This window comes from Paroedura picta, chromosome 2 (assembly GCF_049243985.1).
Source record: "Paroedura picta isolate Pp20150507F chromosome 2, Ppicta_v3.0, whole genome shotgun sequence".
Taxonomy (NCBI): domain Eukaryota; kingdom Metazoa; phylum Chordata; class Lepidosauria; order Squamata; family Gekkonidae; genus Paroedura; species Paroedura picta.
The window spans coordinates 31,119,568-31,138,185 of record NC_135370.1 but is presented as its reverse complement, the minus strand read 5'-3'; the positions used below and the strand labels follow the sequence as shown (position 1 = coordinate 31,138,185).

The 18,618-nt window shown below is 45.0% G+C and overlaps 1 protein-coding gene across 7 annotated transcripts in view; it reads right to left on the bottom strand.

Moving 5' to 3' along the window:
• The window catches only part of CCDC141 (coiled-coil domain containing 141), a 190,201-nt gene that overhangs the window by 123,811 nt on the left and 47,772 nt on the right, over positions 1-18,618 (bottom strand). For all 7 annotated transcript variants that reach the window (XR_013228011.1, XM_077319571.1, XM_077319574.1 and 4 more), the window contains exons 4-5: positions 13,030-13,221; positions 9,492-9,600 (exon numbers count right to left, since the gene is read on the bottom strand). Coding sequence is in view for 6 of the 7 variants with exons in the window: in XM_077319571.1 (XP_077175686.1) it covers positions 9,492-9,600; positions 13,030-13,221 (301 nt within the window). In the remaining variant the exon portion in view is untranslated. The remainder of the gene's footprint in view (positions 1-9,491; positions 9,601-13,029; positions 13,222-18,618) is intronic.

Below are 18,618 nucleotides of genomic sequence, written 5' to 3'. Positions count from 1 at the left end.
TGTACTGAGGCTCAAAGCCTACACTCCTCAGGCTCTACTTCAAAATATTCAGGATTTTTCCCAACCTGGAGATGCCAAATATACTCAGGGAAAGACTAAAGGCAAAGAAAAGGCTCTCTCTCAGGAACTGACAGGCAAAAGAACAAAAAGGCAAAGGCATCTGTCAGGTTGTTCTTTGAAGAAATTGCCAGCCAGCTTTTTCCGACTTCCTTGTGTAGAGGCAGCTGGGAGGCTGGGACCAAGGAGGTCAGGAGAATCAAATTAGGCATCCCTCATTTGCATATGAGCACAGCTGGGTTGAGTGCTGAAAAAAATGCTACCAGGCATTTTGGGAAAGAGAAGCAGACGATACCTCAAGATTGTGGCAGTGCCCATATACAGGCATCCCCCCCCCCTTTCCATCATCAACTGGTAGAATCTGATTTGATTATCACACAGTGAACAATACAAAAGACAATCTTAATTACATACATGGCTGCCCGTTTCTGACTTCTCTCTGAAAAGACCCAAAACAAAGAAGATAGCTACTAGAGATTAGCTCCTATCCCTCTGGGAAACAGCCAGGTTCTTCAAGACGATTCTCCCCATGACAAACAATTCCATTTGGATTGTTTTCTGCGATGAACTTCCTTTTAGCTATGGCAATCAATCACTATCAGGAGTCCCAAGGCCAAATCGGTGTGTGATGAGTCCTTCAGACCAATGAAGATTGAACGGAGACCACCAAACTCATATTGAAGTGGCCAGGTTTCCATTCACTATCCTGACTTAGGAACAGAATTACATACCATTCAAACCACTGGCTTTTAAACTATATAGGCATTTCAAAAAATTTTAGTCTTAAGCTACGTGGCTACTAATGTGCTAAATCATTAACATTTGCCACACTGATGTAAAACGTTTGATTAAAAGTACATGATTAAATCTAGAAGCTATTAGGCTAGGACCAAGCCCGTGGGAGATTAGAAAAGCCTTTCAAATGAATTTCAGTTGTCCTTGGTTATAACAAGCGATTGATTTCTTAAATAAGGGCAATACACTAGTGGCTTATGTGGGGAGGGGGAATAAGATTTTCAGTTTACATGACAGAAACAGTTGTTTGGGAATACAGTATTTATAGAGATTAATGATCAGGCAGGTGAATTGTTAAAGGCCTGATCCAACATTTCTCTCATGGAAAGCTCAGGACCACTTTATGACAAATGCCTTTCCTGGAAATAATTGTCATTGAGAAAAATGCAAGCTGCTTGTATTGCCTTAAAGTTGCTACTGGACTCTGGCTCTTTTCTGCTGCTACAGACAGACTGGCACAGCTACCCATCGGGATCTATCTCCTTTGGTGATGTGTGTGAGTACAGATATTATAGCCAGCTGTCTATTTACATGAGACTTTCTCAACCAGGGTTTCATGAAACCCTGAGGTTTCTTGCTGGCTGAAAGGGTTTCCTAAATGGGAAAGAGTTAATAATTTTAATTGTTAAACGTTTACCATGTGATATGACCATATATGGTCATCTCAACATCTCTCCCCCCACCCCAAGTCAAAATGGCCACTGATGGGCCTTGAGGAGGCAGGAAGGGGAGGAGGTCTTGGGTGGGCATGTACACTGCTTTGCTTCCCAATCATATTCACAATTGCGCCACTTCTGGGTTTTCTGAAAGCTTGAAGAATGTTCCAGGGGTTTCTCAATGGTAAAAATGTTGAGAAAGGATTTACACCCACTTCCCATATCAAGTTGGTTGGTTGTATCAGAATATGTATAACACTGTTCATTTGGGGTACTATACATTCTGAATAACAACACCAAGAAAGTAATCAAGTATGATGGAGCAGTAATGCTGTCTCTGGATCCTGCCAAGTTTTTACAATCTGGTCCCTGATCAGTCTGTTGTTTTTAAATTATTCCACATTCCCTATTCACCTGAGTGGCAAGAAGGAATGGGGCAGCAATGGAGAGTTACGATTTGTTGTAACAACAGCTTTCTTCATAATGATGTAGGCAAATACCACCTCCTAAAAGGTACCATGTCAAATTTCTCAGCGTTAAGGAGAGACTCCACACCCCAGATGCTTTGCTTTTCACCTCAGTATCATTTGTGACCTTACCTTCCTTCACGACTATCAATTGATTTTTAAAAATTGTTACATATTTGTTTCTCACATATGTACCCATGTGGGAGAGGCACCAAAAAACACCAGAAGCAGCAGGGTTTAAAGTGTTGGTTTTAACCGTTAAGGCCTTACTCAGTCTGGGACCTGCATACCTGAGGGATCATCTCTCCCCATATGACCCCCAAAGAGTTATTCGCTCTGCAAATACCAACATGTTCGTTGTTCCAGGCCACAGAGAGGTGGACCTGGCCTTGACTCTACTCCTGCTCCAGCCTGGTGGAATGAGTTGCTGTCAGAGATCAGGGCCCTCATGAAGCTCCCAAAGTTCGGAAGGGCCTGCAAGATGACCCTTTTCCACCAGGCATTTGGTTGAGGCCAAGATTGCACTCATACCATCTTACCCCCTGCCTAACCTGCAGACCAGACTTCTGCCTGAGCTATTTCCCTGCCATCAAAGTTGGTCCAATTATTCTATCTTGACTGGTTTTAACATCAGGCCCAAGAGACAGAATAGTGGTGGGTCTGATTTGGTAAGCTAGGTTTGATTCTCCGCTTCCCCACATGCAGCCAGCTGGGTGGCCTTGGGCTCGCTGATAAAGCTGTTCTGACCAGGCAGAAATATCTGGCCTCTCTCAGCCTCACCTACCTCACAGGGCATCTGTTGTGACGAGGGGAAAGGGAAGGTGATTGTAAGCCATCATTTTGACAGGTGCAGGTTCAGGAAATTCAGCAGGGTATAGAATAGATCCTGTGACCACAAGAAACATCAAACACCCAGGGGATCTCTGACTGACTGTCCTCTACATGCCCTACAAGTATGGTAATTAGATTCAAGGGGTCTGAGTCACAGCCCATCTAGGATGGTCTCCCTAGGAAAGTGATTGTTGTGGAAATGATTGCTTGTCATTTACCCAGAGAACACTTTCCTGGGAACACCTTCTTTGGGGGGAGAGAGAACTCTGACCCCATAAATCCAATCCTCACCAAAATTGGAGGGCAAGTAGAAAAGAGTCAGCTGGAGATCCCCTGTGAGTTTGACATCTCTATCATGGGGGAGAGAGTATTATCAATTCATGGTATGTGGTTTGTGAATAGAGCATGTCATGAATCATGACCCAGCCCATGTTTTCCTGGTTCCTAAACCACATTATCCTCGTTCCTATCTATACTTAGACAGCACCCGTTTTCTGCTAACATTCCCAATAAATTACTGTCCTAGTTTTGTCTTCATTTCTAAATTTTGGGGATACGTTTGTATAAGTAGTCAACACTGTCTTTCCTCATAGTGCAGCCACAGGGTCTCTGAAAACTAAATCTGTGATTAGGGGCATGGATTCACCTCAACTGTAATATAGACGTATGCACACAAATCTAAGAGCATAATGTAGGGATATTCCATGCCATTCCATACCGTGATCTGTCAATACATATTTTAAGATATACCAGATACATCTTCAACCAAATGAACGATCAGACTTTGGGCTTTAAAGCCAATAGTAGGTATGGTATCGCAGAGTATATGAACAAGCATCCATGTATTGGCTGAGAAGAAACACAGGGTAATAGTGAAAAGTACAAAATGATCCTTGATATGAGGATATTATAAGCAGGTGGACTGATGGAGAATAAATTCCATTATAGTGATCTTCAATGTTTCCAAACCCATGCTGCATGGGACCCACTGATCTGGAGATAGAAATATAAGCCAAGCACCAGTAGGTATAATAACAGTGAGGAATGACCTAAAGGGCAAAGCCATGGAGAACTTCTCCTGCACCTCTTAGCGTGTATGCAAACAAAAGCAAAAAGTATGGCACCATTTCACTGTACAGTTGTGCAATCAAGCCCTGTCAGTAATTACAGTTAAGGCACATACAATCAGGATCCCACATACCCATGATATTAATTTAGATGTGTGTCAAATAATTTTTATGTTACATTCAACGCATATACCTGAACATGTGATTGAAACTCCACATTCATCCAGGTACGGTTCTGCAATTAAATTTCGAAGGTGAACACACACTGGATCTTTCTTACAAAGAGATATACGCCTGTAGCAGCATCGACATATGTTCACTGTAACGTGTGAACAGGACCTGACACCAATTCCTTCTGTCACTGTTGTGAAACATACGCGATTGTCAGCATTTTGGTTTAGGTTTTGTTTGATGAGTAACGCTACACCTTTTTGTCTTCTAAAAAGTTGCGCTTCCAATCAGGTTACTATACAGATTTCCAATTTTCCATAACTCTAGTATATAGTATCTAGGGCCAATCCCATCTGTTGACTGTTGCTTGGGATCTCTTAGACTTCTTATGTTATCTTTGACTGTGTAGGCCAAGATTGAAGTAGAGCCTTCAGCTCTTGTAGAGGGTCGCTATAAGAACATTCCCCTTACACTGAGACTATGTTTTTGTGGGAGTGACGAAATTGATACAAGATATCATATATTGTTCCACTGCCCTGCTTATGCAGACATTCGTAGCAACTTGATTGAACCATTCCTTAAAAAGTTGCCAGAACATCATGATGTAGATCGAGCAAAGAAGCAGCTAAGTGATGAGTCCCCCCAGGTGACAACTCAGCTGGCTAAGTTTTGTGCCACCGCCATAAAAATCCAATGCTATAAAGTAGCATAATTTTAAGTTCTATTTTATAATGTTTTAAATTGTATTATATCAAATGACCATATTCCTTTGGTCTTTTATGTATTAACTTTGTATAACTTGGTCTGAATGACTGTAATACAATTTGAACTGAAAGATTGAAGTAGAACTCAAAAGATTGAAGTAGAACTGCACTGCCAGATGCCCTGCCTGCCCTGCTAGAGGCGGTGGCGGCCTGGACGCTACAGTTCTCCAGTCTACTAGTCCTGGGGGACTTTAACGTCCATGCTGAGCTACTGTCCTCTAGAACTGGACAGGACCTAGTGTCATCCATGGCAACACTAGGGCTCTCTCAATTTGTTGTTGGCCCCACCCATCAAGCAGGCCACACCCTGGATCTTATTTTCGGCGCAGGTTTGGATATGGATCTGGTCACAACAACAGCCGTGCCATGGTTGGACCACTATGCTCTAAAGGCTCGGCTAAGGCTCCCACCACCTCCTCAGTTGGGCGCCGAGCAAATTTTAGCTCGCCCGCAGACTTATGGATCCAATAGGATTCCTGAATGCTCTGCAGGAACCAATGCCTCCCGGCACTTCTCTCAATGGCCTGGTCAGTGACTGGCATAACAGACTGCTGACTGCCATTGATGAGATAGCTCCCCGACACCCTCTCCGGCCCCGTCTCAAGCGAGCCCCCCTGGTACACCAAGAAACGGGAACTGAGACGGCTAGAGTGAGTTTGGAGGAAGACTCGTGACGAAGCCTCGAGAACATCTTATAGAATGCAGATGAAAGCCTATGAGATGGCGGTGAAGTCAGTAAAACGCAATTTTTACTCGGCTACCATCACATCTGCAGACTCACGCCCAGCTCAATTGTTTAAGGTAGTTCGATCCCTCACTGCCCTGATTGAAGGGGAACAAAACAGTAGCCAATTGGACATCAGCTGTGAGGCATTTGCGAGTCATTTTGCGGACAAAATCTCGACACTCCGCCACAACCTCCCTCCAACCTTAGATACAAAAAGTGAACTAGAGGCCCCTTGGCCGTCTTTGGAGAAAACTATGAGTAACTTCAGACGACTCACGCTGACCGAAGTGGACAGGATTCTAGCGACAACAAGACCAACTACATGCCCACTAGATCCTTGCCCATCCTGGCTCTTAAAAACAGCTGGCATAAAGATAAAGGGCCCCCTCCGGGAGATAATCAACCTATCTCTCACAACAGGAGAATTCCTGGAGGGTTTGAAAGAGGCTGTGGTACATCCACTGTTGAAAAAAAATCTCTAAATCCACAAGAGCCTAACAACTACAGGCCCGTCTCGCACTTAGCGTTACTAGGCAAGATGATAATCAATAAGCCACCCCCCTCAGAATCCCATCAATAAGCCCTGGACCTGTTTGTAGTACTATATTGTTTACTGTTATACTGTGTTGTTATTTGGTTACAATTATTAGTTATCAGTTATACATGTTTTACAGACTGTTTTATGTATGGTTCTCTGTTATAATGTAAACCACCCTGAGCCTCCGGGGAGGGCAGTATAGAAGTATGATTGATTGATTGACTGATTGATAGATAAATAAATAAATAAATAAATGTGCCCTTGATTCTGAGAAATGTACTGAATACAAATGGAGTTATTTCAGAGCCTCCGCACTGTTGTGAGCAACACAGTTCGTTTCGAAACGTGCTCACCTGTACATACAATATTTAAATGTCCTCCTTTCCCGTGAACATTTCAGGAGGCTCAGCATAACAACATAAAAACAACAGTGTAAAAAGGATTTAATAAAAACAAACATCAAAACTACAGATAAAACTCCCATTAACAACATGTTTTAATTGTACATGTTGCCACTGATGGCAAAATGTTTCTTATGCTCTTTCCAAAGTTTTAAATTTACTTCACAACACTGCAGTAAAATGGACTCTGGTTGGGGCTTAAAATGTCAAGGGATTTCTTCGCAACATTTTTTAAAAGCCTAGAAATGCTATTTTGCAGACTTCACAAAGAGACACATTCAGTGAGTGGGCAGTATATATAACAACCATTCTACAGGGTGGGGCCCTTGCAAATATGTTTCTGGAACATAAATGATGGGGCGGCTGCATCTCTCTCTCCAATCTGCCAAGCCATTACCTGCAACTCCTTTTTAGTTTGCTAATCCAACTTCCCAGCACAGATGGACAATGGCCCTCAGCAGAAAAACCGCCGACTACACAAACTGCATTCTGCCAAAAAACTGATCATGTTTTTCACTATCGTAATGGCTTTACCCAGAAGAACAACAAGAAGTACGTATGCGTCAGGCAAAATGTAATTCTTAAGTGTTGAAAAAGTTGGTCCCGCGGTTTCAGCTAAGCATCTGGAAGAAGTTCCTTTAGAACAGTTCCTCAGTGGAACAGGCTTCCTCAGAAGGTGGTGAGTTCTCCTTCTTTGGAAGTTTTAAAGCAGAAACTAGAGAGCCATCTGAAACGCTGATTCTGTGTACTTACGCAGGTTGTGAGTGGCTGGGCAGAAGGGACTGTGTCGGTGCTTGGCTCTTATGGCCCTTTCTTGCATGCCCAAGGAAAATGCAGATCACCACCTTGGGGTTGGGAGGTGATTTTCTTCCAGGCTAGAATGGCCAGGGATTCTGGTTTTTGGGGGGAGGCATCATCTGGACATGGATTTGGGGTTCACTGTGGATGGGCAGGTAATTGTGAATTTCCTTCATTCTGTAGGGGGTTGGACCCTGGAGGACCCTTCCAAATCCATGACTCTATGAATTCCATGGATGGTGGTCACAGCCAATTAGAGTGGCCTCTCACAGACCGTTTACGCACTGGAGGTTTCATGCCAGGCTGCAGGCTGGAGTTTTAGTTGTGGCAGGTTGCCCCACCTCCTCCTGCACTCACATGGGGGAGCATTTGGCCTGGTGTATCTCATCCACCCCCGATTTATGTTCCTGCATGGGAGCTGGGGAAGTGAAGTTCCCAGTGCATAAACGGTCACACACTGGCTCCACACCCACATTGGGTGCTTCCCTGCTGCTGCTCAGCTGGCTGTGGGGAAATATGAGAGGGAATTGGGGGGGGGGGTGTTATTAGCAGCCTGGCACACTGACATCATTCCCTGGGCACCTGGAAGTGATTTAAGTGTGTCACCAAGGAATGTCAGGAAGGTTCTCCTATTCAAGCAAAACTTTATGGTTAAACCACATGGTTTAACCCAAATGCCAGAGCTTCTGGTGTCCCCTAGCTACTCACTGTTGTCATTTCTGGGCACATGGGAAGTGAGGGCCTCTGATGCTATAAGTCCCCGCATTGGTTACCAGGTCCTTCTTGGCAACGTTACAGCCTATTCAGGAAGCCTAGAAAGTGAAAGAACTTTCCCCCCTCTCTATTTTTTCAGGTATTTGACAAATTATGGCTAGCAGGTAACCACATCTCTGCTTGTATTTCCCAACCCAGATCTGGCAACCCTATCATAATGTCATGCCCCCACCAGCATACATAACTTCATCTGCAAATGCCAACTCCATTCTCTCTACAAGAATACTTTCCAGTCCCCCTAAAACTTCAGCCTTCTCAAACAGCGTCCCCCCGCCCCAGCTCCACAGGCTTAGGACTGGCGCCTCCAGGCATACAGGGAGCCTGATGACCTTGCTTCATGGATTGGCTGAGCCGACAATAGTTGGGGGGGGGGGGATATAAATTCAAAAATAAATAAATAAACAAACAAACCGGTTACTAACTATAACAACACCTTAGTCTAACACCAAAGATTTCTAGTAACATCATATGTGCTGTCATGCTCCAAACATTCATACGTTATGACAGCGGTCCCCAACCTTTTTGCGGTTGAGGACCGCCTCCGGGGGTGGGGGAGAGCCGGCAGCCTGGGTGCTGCGCCCGCGCAGCAGCTCTGCGCATGCATGTTTGCGCGGAGCTGCCGCGCGTGCGAGTTCGTGTCCGCTGGCAGAGAGCAAACGCGTATACGTGGCAGCTCCGCACAAACGCGCATACGCAGAGCTACTGCGCATGCGCGTTTGTGCCCCTCCGGCGGGCACAAACACACACGTGTGATGTGAAGGACCTCTTTGTTTGAGACCCTGGAGAAAGAGCTGCTGTGAGTCAGAGTACGTAATACCGGCCTTCACAAACCAGTGGTGTGAATGAGTATCGGGCAGCATCAAGTGTTCAAACAGAGCGGACCCCCATTGACAGTTGGTACCATCCCTCGGATTTAGTATTACCCTGTTAAGTTGGCCATTAGGGGACGTGTTGAACGGACACAGCCTTACACCAATCAAGGCAAGAGTGCCCTTTAAGATTTGGAAGAATACAGTGAAGACTCTGTGCCAGGGAAATACACATACTAAAAAAAAGAGGGAAAGTATAGAGAAGAGGGAAGCTGGTTTTGCTTTATAGGTGAGGTAGCTATATTGAAATTCACACCAAAAAAGGCAACTGAAAGGCTAACAGATTTATTTAAGCATAAACTGTAGCAGGCTGAAGCCCACCAAACATCTGAAAGTTGGGCTCTACTTATGCTTCAGTGCATTTTCAGGGCACTCCTTAATTGAGTAGCTCAAAGCTTATTGATTTTGTAGGTTTGCACTGTCAGCTTCCATGTGATTTTTAGATTCTTGCAAAGTCAGAACTGTTGTGCAGAACTTTATTCACCTTCCCTCCTTTCAATGCGAAATAAGCCAAACTGATTGCTAAATACCACGTTCTAAAAATGTCCCTGTAAAAGAAGAAATTGCCTTTGCTACCTTTGGTATGATGTTCATGCTGGTTCAGAAGCGCTGTCAAAGATTCGGGATTCTCAAACTCTTGAGAATTCTGCAGGAAATCTTCAACTTGGTCAATTTTCGTGGCAAACTGATGAAGAAGAAAATGAAAAACACATTTCAGAGATGTGTGACAAGCTGCCATTTCGAGGTTCCTCAGCGGGCTTGGCCCTTTTACAACAATGTCAATCAATCATTTCCAGTGACAAATACCTGGAGGGTTACTAGACTGGCTCCGAGAGACATATTATTACGTCTTGTGCCTTGCTTAGGAGGGGGAAGAAAGGCTGGGGGAAAGGACATCTCGTCATATCTTCATGACTAGGGACCAAATTTTGGGTTTTTAAAGCAGCCGCTGCACGAAACAGCTTTTTAAAAATAAAGGACAGCCCATCCAAACACAACTGCATGGGAAGGGTTCTTCCCTCCCACTTGAAGTCATTTTCGAGTGCCAAATCAATGCAGCTGCATTATTTCCACGTTTTTGCTGTTCCTGTTCTTCAGTTAAAACAGGGAAATACCTCCTCCCAATGCATCGTGGGAGCAGTAGGAGTCCTTCCCTCTCCCCTCCCTGTCATGTCGACTCTTGAGACTCTGGAAATGGACCAATCTGTGGCCTCCATTAAGGGCCAATCAGGTTCTTGGTAGGCCATCTGAAATACACCAGTTTGGTGTAGTGGATAGGAGTGCGGACTTCTAATCTGGCATGTTGGGTTCGATTCTGCATTCCCCCGCATGCAGCCAGCTGGGTGACCTTGGGCTTCCCACAGCACTGATAAAGCTGTTCTGACCAAGCAGGAATATCAGGGCTCTCTCAACCTCAACTCCCTCACAGGGTGTTTGTTGTGGGGAGTGGAAAGGGAAGGTGATTGTAAGCTGCTTTGAGACTCCTTCGGGTAGAGAAAAGCGGCATATAAGAACCAACTCTTCTTCTTCTTCAGTAATATCAGGGCTCTCTCAGCCTCACCTCCCTCACAGGGTGTCTGTTGTGGGGAGAGGAGGGGAAGGTGATTGTAAGCCGCTTTGAGCCTCCCTTCAGGTAGAGAAAAGCGGCATATAAGAACCAACTCTTCTTCTAGTGTTTGCTGTTTGGTGTTTTGAGTCGGAGTTGGAATAAGGAGCTGATTGAGTTGTGTCTGTGTCTAATGAACCCACAGACTTAATACTTTCTCTAAGCGCCCATTTCCACATATGTTGGATAACCCACTTTCAATGCACTTTAGAAGTTGATAATGCACTTTCAATGCACTTCAGAAGCTGATTTTCCTGTTTTGCACAGGAAAAACCAGCTGCAGAAGCACACTGGAATGGAATTAAGTGTTGGGGTTTTTTTTGTTTGTTTTGGGAACGTTGAGACTCTTCCACAGTCCAGTGAGGTACCCTGGTGAGGAGGAGGCCAGGAAGGAATTGGTTGATATTCAAATGGATTGATGCTCACTTTTTTTGCTCCAGTCTATCCATTCAGCTGTTTATAAAATATTTCTGTCCTGCCTTTCTTCTTGGTTCAAAGCAGTCACCCCCTGCCTCTTGAATGCAGCAAATATCCAGTAAGTTTGCCCTTTGTCTACTAAGTAAAACTGTAAAACTAAACTGTAAAATTGAATAAAACCAACCGCCCGAGTTCAGGACGTTGCAACCTCAGATGAAATTAAGAAAGATGAAAAATAAGCCTTTTGCTCTGCTTGCCTCTCATGTTCTGCCCTGTTTTTTATGATCTTTATGATATAAAACAAATCCATTATGCTTCAGCATTTGGGATTTGGGTTCTGATTTTCATTAAAGAAGATCCTTGAGATGAGGCATGCACTTTATCATAATAAAACAAAGATTACATATAATCACATTCTGTCATTTGAAGCAAAACATTTCAGAGAGAAATTTCCAGTATTTCCATTTTAAGTCAGGATGACATTTCCCACTCATCCTTTGTTCACATTCTTCAGGATATAATTAGGCCTCTTCCTGGGTCCCGCTCTGGCATTCTGGCAGCAAAAGCAATGCTCTGGGAATTTTTATTTTATTTTAGTAGTTCTCTTACTCAAAAGAACACCCTGATAAAGCTGATTGATTGATTGATTGATTGATTGATTGATTGATTGATTGATTGATTGATTTGGCAACAATCCCGGGGCAGTCAGCAGCATGTAAAAACCCATACATACATGGTTTTAAAAACAAAAGATAGTTAACATCTAATTTCTTATTTAAAAGGTATAAAATGTTCTAACCATCCCTCTAAATGCAATTTCTAAGTTGAGTTTTGGGTGTGAGAACCCAGACTCGGTGATAGGGAGAGGTGGAGAGGAGTTCCCTGCACAGGGTTGGAAATTCCTGGTGATTTGCACATGGAGCCGACAAGGGTATGATTTTGGGAGGAGAGGGATTTTCAACAATGGAGTCATAACCCAAATCTATTGATACAAAGACAACAGGAGAGAAATTGAACTGTCTCCCTTCTGCTTTCCTTCAGCAGCTCCTTGTGCCCTGTGAAAAGCGGCTTCAAATGGCTAGGGGGTTCTGGGGAGGGGGAACAATATGATGCACTGTGGACTGCTGCAGCTCAAGGAGAAACTGGCAGGAGTTGACCTCCATTTCTCTCGACTGAGCATGAACCAAACAAGCCAGGACTCACTCAAGAGTCCCATTTGTCTTCTATTGGCAGAAACTTTTGTCTAAATTCATAGAATCATAGAGTTGGAGGGGACTTCCTGGGTCATCTAGTCCAATCCCCTGCACTATGCAGGACATGCACAACCCTATCGCTCATCCACTGTAACCTGCCACCCCCTTGAGCCTTCACAGGATCAGCCTCTCCGTCAGATGGCTATCCAGCCTCTGTTTAAAAATCTCCAGAGAACCCACCACCTCCCAAGGAAGCCTGTTCCACTGAGAAACTGCTCTGTCAGGAACTTCTTCCAGATGTTTAGACGGAATTTCTTTTGAATTAATTTCATCCCATCGGTTCTAGTCCGTCCCTCCGGGGCAAGAGAGAACAACTCTGCTAAATGACACTTCTTGTTCCTACTTGAAAGTGACATGGTGCTGCAGCCAGTGTTGTTTTTGTTTTTAAATCATGAAAAGGCAACATACCTATTTTGCCAAGCAATTTCACAGAAAGTAAGACACATTTGGGAGGCTCTTCGCTGAGGGAAGTAGTGAGCAGTGAGAGAACAAGAAATAAAAAGTGTTCTGCTAAGAGTCACAAAACTACCTGGGGGGATTCCTCATCCCTTTGAGCATTTTTTTTATTACTTACGAACTGGGGCGAAGAAGCACTAATTAATTCACAAAATAAGCCATTATTCATTTTAATTATTTCTTATTCAATGAGGTGTCTCAAAACTGTCCCAGATTTACTTTCCTCAGGTACCTTCACTCTAAATGTCTGTTTTGATCATTTCCCTTCTAGGCAGAGTACAAACGGAAATCCACTTAGGGACTATTTTACTCCCTACCTATTCTAATATATTGAACGGAATTTTTATACAATACATTTGCTTGAGAATCTTTGCAGACAAACCTCCAGAGCTTTTTCAAAAAAATCTGCGGCAAGTTTCAGAAGTTCCCTGCGCTTCTCCAGAACGAGAACAAGGGAATCCCAAGCGTCTCCCAGCGTCTCCGCCATGGCCTCGTACACTTCTTTTTGATCTTTGTTTTCTTCCACGGTCTTGTCCGCTTCACGTAACAGGTCCCAAACTTGGTCTTCCAGAGGCTAAAAAAGGAGCAGAAAGAAATGTGAGACCAGAAAATTTTTTTGGAATTACTGTGGATCACACCCATTTAACAGGAAGTGGCAAATCACCAGAAAGGCATGAATGAACACAATAGACGTAACAGCAAAGAATGTTCTTTGAGTTATGCCTCCTCTAAGGCATAACCAGGGACCGGTCAACGCTTGACAATTTTACTGAGGCCCGGGGGGGGGGGTAGTCTTTTGCCGAGGGACGTCACCGCCGCCACCTGAGCCCTTGCTCCACTGGCTTTCCCTCCGGCACCCCTGACTTCGCGTCGTTCGCTGGTGGTGCTGCCAGCAGCAGCTGCGCAGTGCCACACCAAGGGGGAGCCCCAGCCATGGAGGCCGCTGGACAGCACGAAAGGTCAGCAGGCAGCAGAGTGCATGGCAGCCCCCGAGGCAGCAGCCAGGGAGGAGGAGGAGAAGGAGGAGCTGCGGCCCGGCACTGAATGATCCACGGACCAGTACCGGTCCCCAGCCCGGGGGTTGGGGACCGCTGCTCTAAGGCACAGCTCAAGCAAACTCTCGGTGAAGGAAGTGGCACTTAAATTAGTCATAACCAAGTTCCTTTTCACTGTTTTCAAGGGGACTTAGCTGTGGCTCACTTTTGTGGCATGAGGAATATCAGTACTGTTTCAGAGGGTAGACATGTTGGTCAGCAGCAGAACAGATAGATTCGAATGCAGTAGCACCTGAGAGACCTACAAGGGTTTCTGGGTGCAAGCTTTGACAGCCAAAATTTATACCTTAAACTCTTGCTGGTCTCTAATCAAATCTATTACAAAATAGGCAATTGATTTTTGATGTATTTAGGAGTTGGAACTTCTGTGGTCTCAACTGTTACCGATCCCCCCCCCAATGCATCCTGTTGTTTGACAGAAAATTACCAAGATGCAATCATAGAATCATAGAGTTGGAAGGGACCTCCAGGGTCATCTAGTCCAACTCACTGCAGAATGGAGGACATTCATAACTACCTGCCCAACCACAGTGACCCCAATTCCATGTCCAGATGATGCTCCCACCACCAGAATCCCTGCTCACCTGGTCTGGAGGAAATTTGCCTCCTGACCCCAAAGTGGTGATCAGCATTTTCCTGGGCATGCAAGAAAGAGCCACAAGATCCAAGCTCAGACGCAATCCCTTCTGCCCACCCACTTAGAATCTGTCTAAGTTCACAGAATCAGCATTTCTGTCAGATGGCTATCTAGCCTTCACTTAAAAACTTCCAGTGGAAGCCTGTTCTACTGAGGAACTGCTCTGTCAGGAACTTCTTCTGGATTTTTAGCTGAACATTCCTTTAATTTCATCCCATTGGTTCTGCTCTGACCATCTGGGGCAACAGAAAACAACTCTGTTCCATGCTCTATGCCAGTGGTCCCCAACCTTTTTATCACCGGGGACCACTCAACGCCTTTTACTGAGGCCCGGTGGGGGGGTAGTTTACTCCTCTACTCTCAACCACTACCCTAACGCTCTCTGATCGCTATGGTAATGTTTAAACATCCCTTCAAAATAAGATACAGACACGCCACAACAATGAACATAAGGAACATTTTATTTTCATGGACATTTTAACTCATGACAATGACAAATCAATGGGAACCCTGAGCTTGTTTCTCCGCAACGAGATAGTCCCATCTGGGAGTGATGGGAGACAATGACACCCGAAGTGTGTTGTAAAGGGCCGGAGGGGGGGGAGAAGGCGTCCTTCGGGGCCCACCTCCAATTAGTCGAAGGACCACATGTGGTCTGCGGCCCACAGGTTGGGGATCACTACTCTATGTGACAGTCCTTCAAGTATTTGAAGATGGTTATCACATCACCTCTTAGTAGTCTCCTCTCCAGGCTAAACAGACCAAGCTCCCCCAACCTTTCCTCATACGTCTTGGTCTCCAAGTCCCTCACCATTTTCGTTTCCCTCCTCTGGACATGTTCCAGTTTGTCTACATCCTTCTTCAATTGTGGTGTCCAAAACTGAACACAGTACTCTAAGTGAGGTCTAAGCAGAGCAGAGTAAAATGATTTAAGAGCTACGTATCTCTGGAGCCATGCAGAGGAAAGCATTTTAGCAAGCAGTTTTTCTTGCTCTTCTTGCATGTCAAGCCACAGCTGATAGAAACCCATCATTTAGAGATGGGTCATGGCTCAATGGGTATAACATATGCTTTGCTTAGCTCTGTGATCAGCTAATCTCAGGCACTAAAATAGGGCCCAGGAATTGTAGTTTTGGTTCATTTGCAGCATAATGGCTGAGAACTGATATAAAGGAAGTAAGATTGGCTATACACTGGCATGTTCCCTGGCAATTCTCCCCCAAAAGGCAAACTCAAAGCCCTGGACTAACCTCAGCAGTTTACTGAAAAGACTATGAACAGCTACATAGAACACTTTTTTTTGCTGAAGCTGAAGACATACAAAGCAGATACAGAGCCAGGCACATACACCCTTGTGCTATTTGTTCCGACTGCCTGTGATCTTACAGTATGCATCACCTTATCTTCAAAGAGTATACACAGTTTACAACTTGACACCTAGAGGCAGGAAAAAGGTGGCCATAACATTCAGAAGGCAATAGGAATCCAGATGGCCTGAGAGCCTGAGAAACAGGGAGGGGTACTTGAAGGAGGAAGACTGCTGGCTGCTCAAAGAGGATTCTGGGACATTAATTGAGCCACCATGGTACGAGGCGAACATGACATATACCAACTTTCATCCCAGCATAAAAAGGTAAAGGTATCCCCTGTGCAAGCACCGGGTCATGTCTGACCCTTGGGGTTACGCCCTCTAGCGTTTTCATGGCAGACTCAATACGGGGTGGTTTGCCAGTGCCTTCCCCAGTCATTACCATTTACCCCCCAGCAGCAAGCTGGGTACTCATTTTACCGACCTCAGAAGGATGGAAGGCTGAGTCAACCTTGAACCGGCTGCTGGGATTGAACTCCCAGCCTCATGGGCAGAGCTTTCATACTGTATGTCTGCTGCCTTACCACTCTGCGCCACAAGAGGCTCTTCATCCCAGCATAGCTCACAAGAAAAACAACGTGAACCTCCAAGACATTTAGACCTATACCAGCACTCAGGTGCTTAGACCACTAATCAGTACTTTGCTCCAATTAATCAAGGTATGTTTGACACAAAGCCACTTATTACATTAACATTCCTTTACAGAACCACAGCTGTACCTTAGCACCTTCAGACAAAAAATTGATCTCTACATGACTCAAGACAGGCAGTGGAGAGCTGTTTATGGCACTCCGTATTCTTACAGGGAAACTACAAGATCATCTCCAAGACATCTTTTAACCCAAGACTGAACAATTTGGAAGAGCTCAAGGGCAGGGCTTTAAACAAAGGAGAGGGATTAAGTCTGAGGGACAGCTGAAGCCTGCACTTCCAAAGACCGCCTCCTCCAAGTCCTGTTCATAAGGATGCAGCTTCCCAGACTGTTTCCGCACTAACGGTATCATTCGGATTTGCATTTTTAAATGGTCAGCTTTTTTGTCTGTTTCTGCACTAAAATTTGCTCCTTCAGGCACAGTCCTGAATTCCTCCCAGAAGCCTGCGTTGACAGGTAGCTAGGAGATTTTTCATTCTTACTTTACCTCTTTGGACACTTCCTCCTAATATTGTAAAGGTTTCCACAGTCACTGACGAGGGATGGGGTTGCCAAATCCAGGTTGGGAAAGTCCTGGAGATTTGTAGATGGAGCTTGGGGAGCGCAGAGACTTTATTGGGTAAATTCCTATGTAGTCCACCCTCCAAAACATCCATTTTCTCCAGGGGAAATTACCGCCATAATCTGGAGATAAACTGGAATTCCAGGGGATCCCCAGTTCCCACCTGAAGGGTGGCATCCCTACCGCCTCTCCTGTTTGAGAGGCACATTTTGCATGACAGTATAAGGTTATTTGGAAAAGTTTATTTTATTGTGGACCTTCTAACACTGAGTAATACTTTTGTGTGCCTAATGTTATCATGACTGCTGGAATTTATTTATTTTCTCTTATATTTCTAGGCCGCCCCTCTCCGAAAAGATCTCGGGGCAGCTAACGACATAAATAATTTTACAATAAAAGGTTTCAAATCTTAAAATTTAACTAACACACACTATAATTGCCCTGTCAGTTAAACCATCTCCTGGGCCGGATGTTGGAACCGATGAGATTAAGAATATTGGCCTGGGTTTGATGACAAGGAAAAGCCTGAGCAAGGGATTAGGGAGGGAGCCTTCTCAAGTGATAAGAGTGCAGCCTAGGCCTCAACCAAAGGTCTGTGGAAGGGCGCCATCTTGCAGGCCCTTCAGAACTTCGGGAGTGCCGTCAGGGCCCGGATCTCTGACAGCAGCTCATTCCACCAGGCTGGAGCCGGGGCCAACACTTCTCGAAGGCTGGGGACAACCAACATCAGGGGTAGTCAAACTGTGGCCCTCCAGATGTCCATGGACTACAATTCCCAGGAGCCCCCTGCCAGCGAACGCTGGCAGGGGGCTCCTGGGAATTGTAGTCCATAGACATCTGGAGGGCCACAGTTTGACTACCCCTGACCAACATGTTGGTATTTGCAGAGCAAGCAGTTCTTCGGGGGTGGGGGGTCATATGGGGAGAGAGAGTCTCTATGCAGGGAATTGTACCGACTGTTCTCTTCAAACTGTTTTTCCAAGTCTCGGCACCTTTTCCAAACGTCCCTAGGAGCCTTGATACTTCATTAAAACCCATCCCGGAGTTCTTGAATGTGTAAGTGTGTGCGTTATTCCCCACCTCCTCAAAGTAGTATAGGATGTAAGCCTGTAGCTCCTTTTAGGAGAGGAGAGAGAGCCAGTGGAAGGCAGGTATGAAAAGTGTTACGGAGCAAGTTCTGATTTATTGTTCAGTCAGGCATTTTATATGGGATAGCGTGAGAATGAGTTGTGTTTATGCCCTTTTTACTGTTTTCACTATAAAGCAGGTTTTCCCAGCAGAGGTTTTGGAAGGTTTTGCCAATTGGGTGAGAGTTAATTTTCAATATATTTTATATTTTTTTAAAAACTTTATTCGATGATATGACCATATATGGTTATGCTGACCTGTCCCCCTCATTGCAAAATGGCCAATGATGGGCCTCGAGGGGTAGAAAGGGGAGGGTCCCCAGGCATAAAGAACCTTGCTAGCCAGGCTAGTAACATGCAGTAGAAACTGGAGACCAGAGAGGTAAATACTCTTATTCTAAATTAATTGCATTGGGAGGTGGCAGACAGTAACAGAACAGCGGATGCCTGTCCCAGACCAACAGAGTAAGTCACAGGGCCAGTTCTGGCATGGAAGGGGGCGGGGTAATGGAGCATGATGTCACTTCCAGTGGGAGTGTCTGGGTGATGTCACTTCTGGTGATATGTCA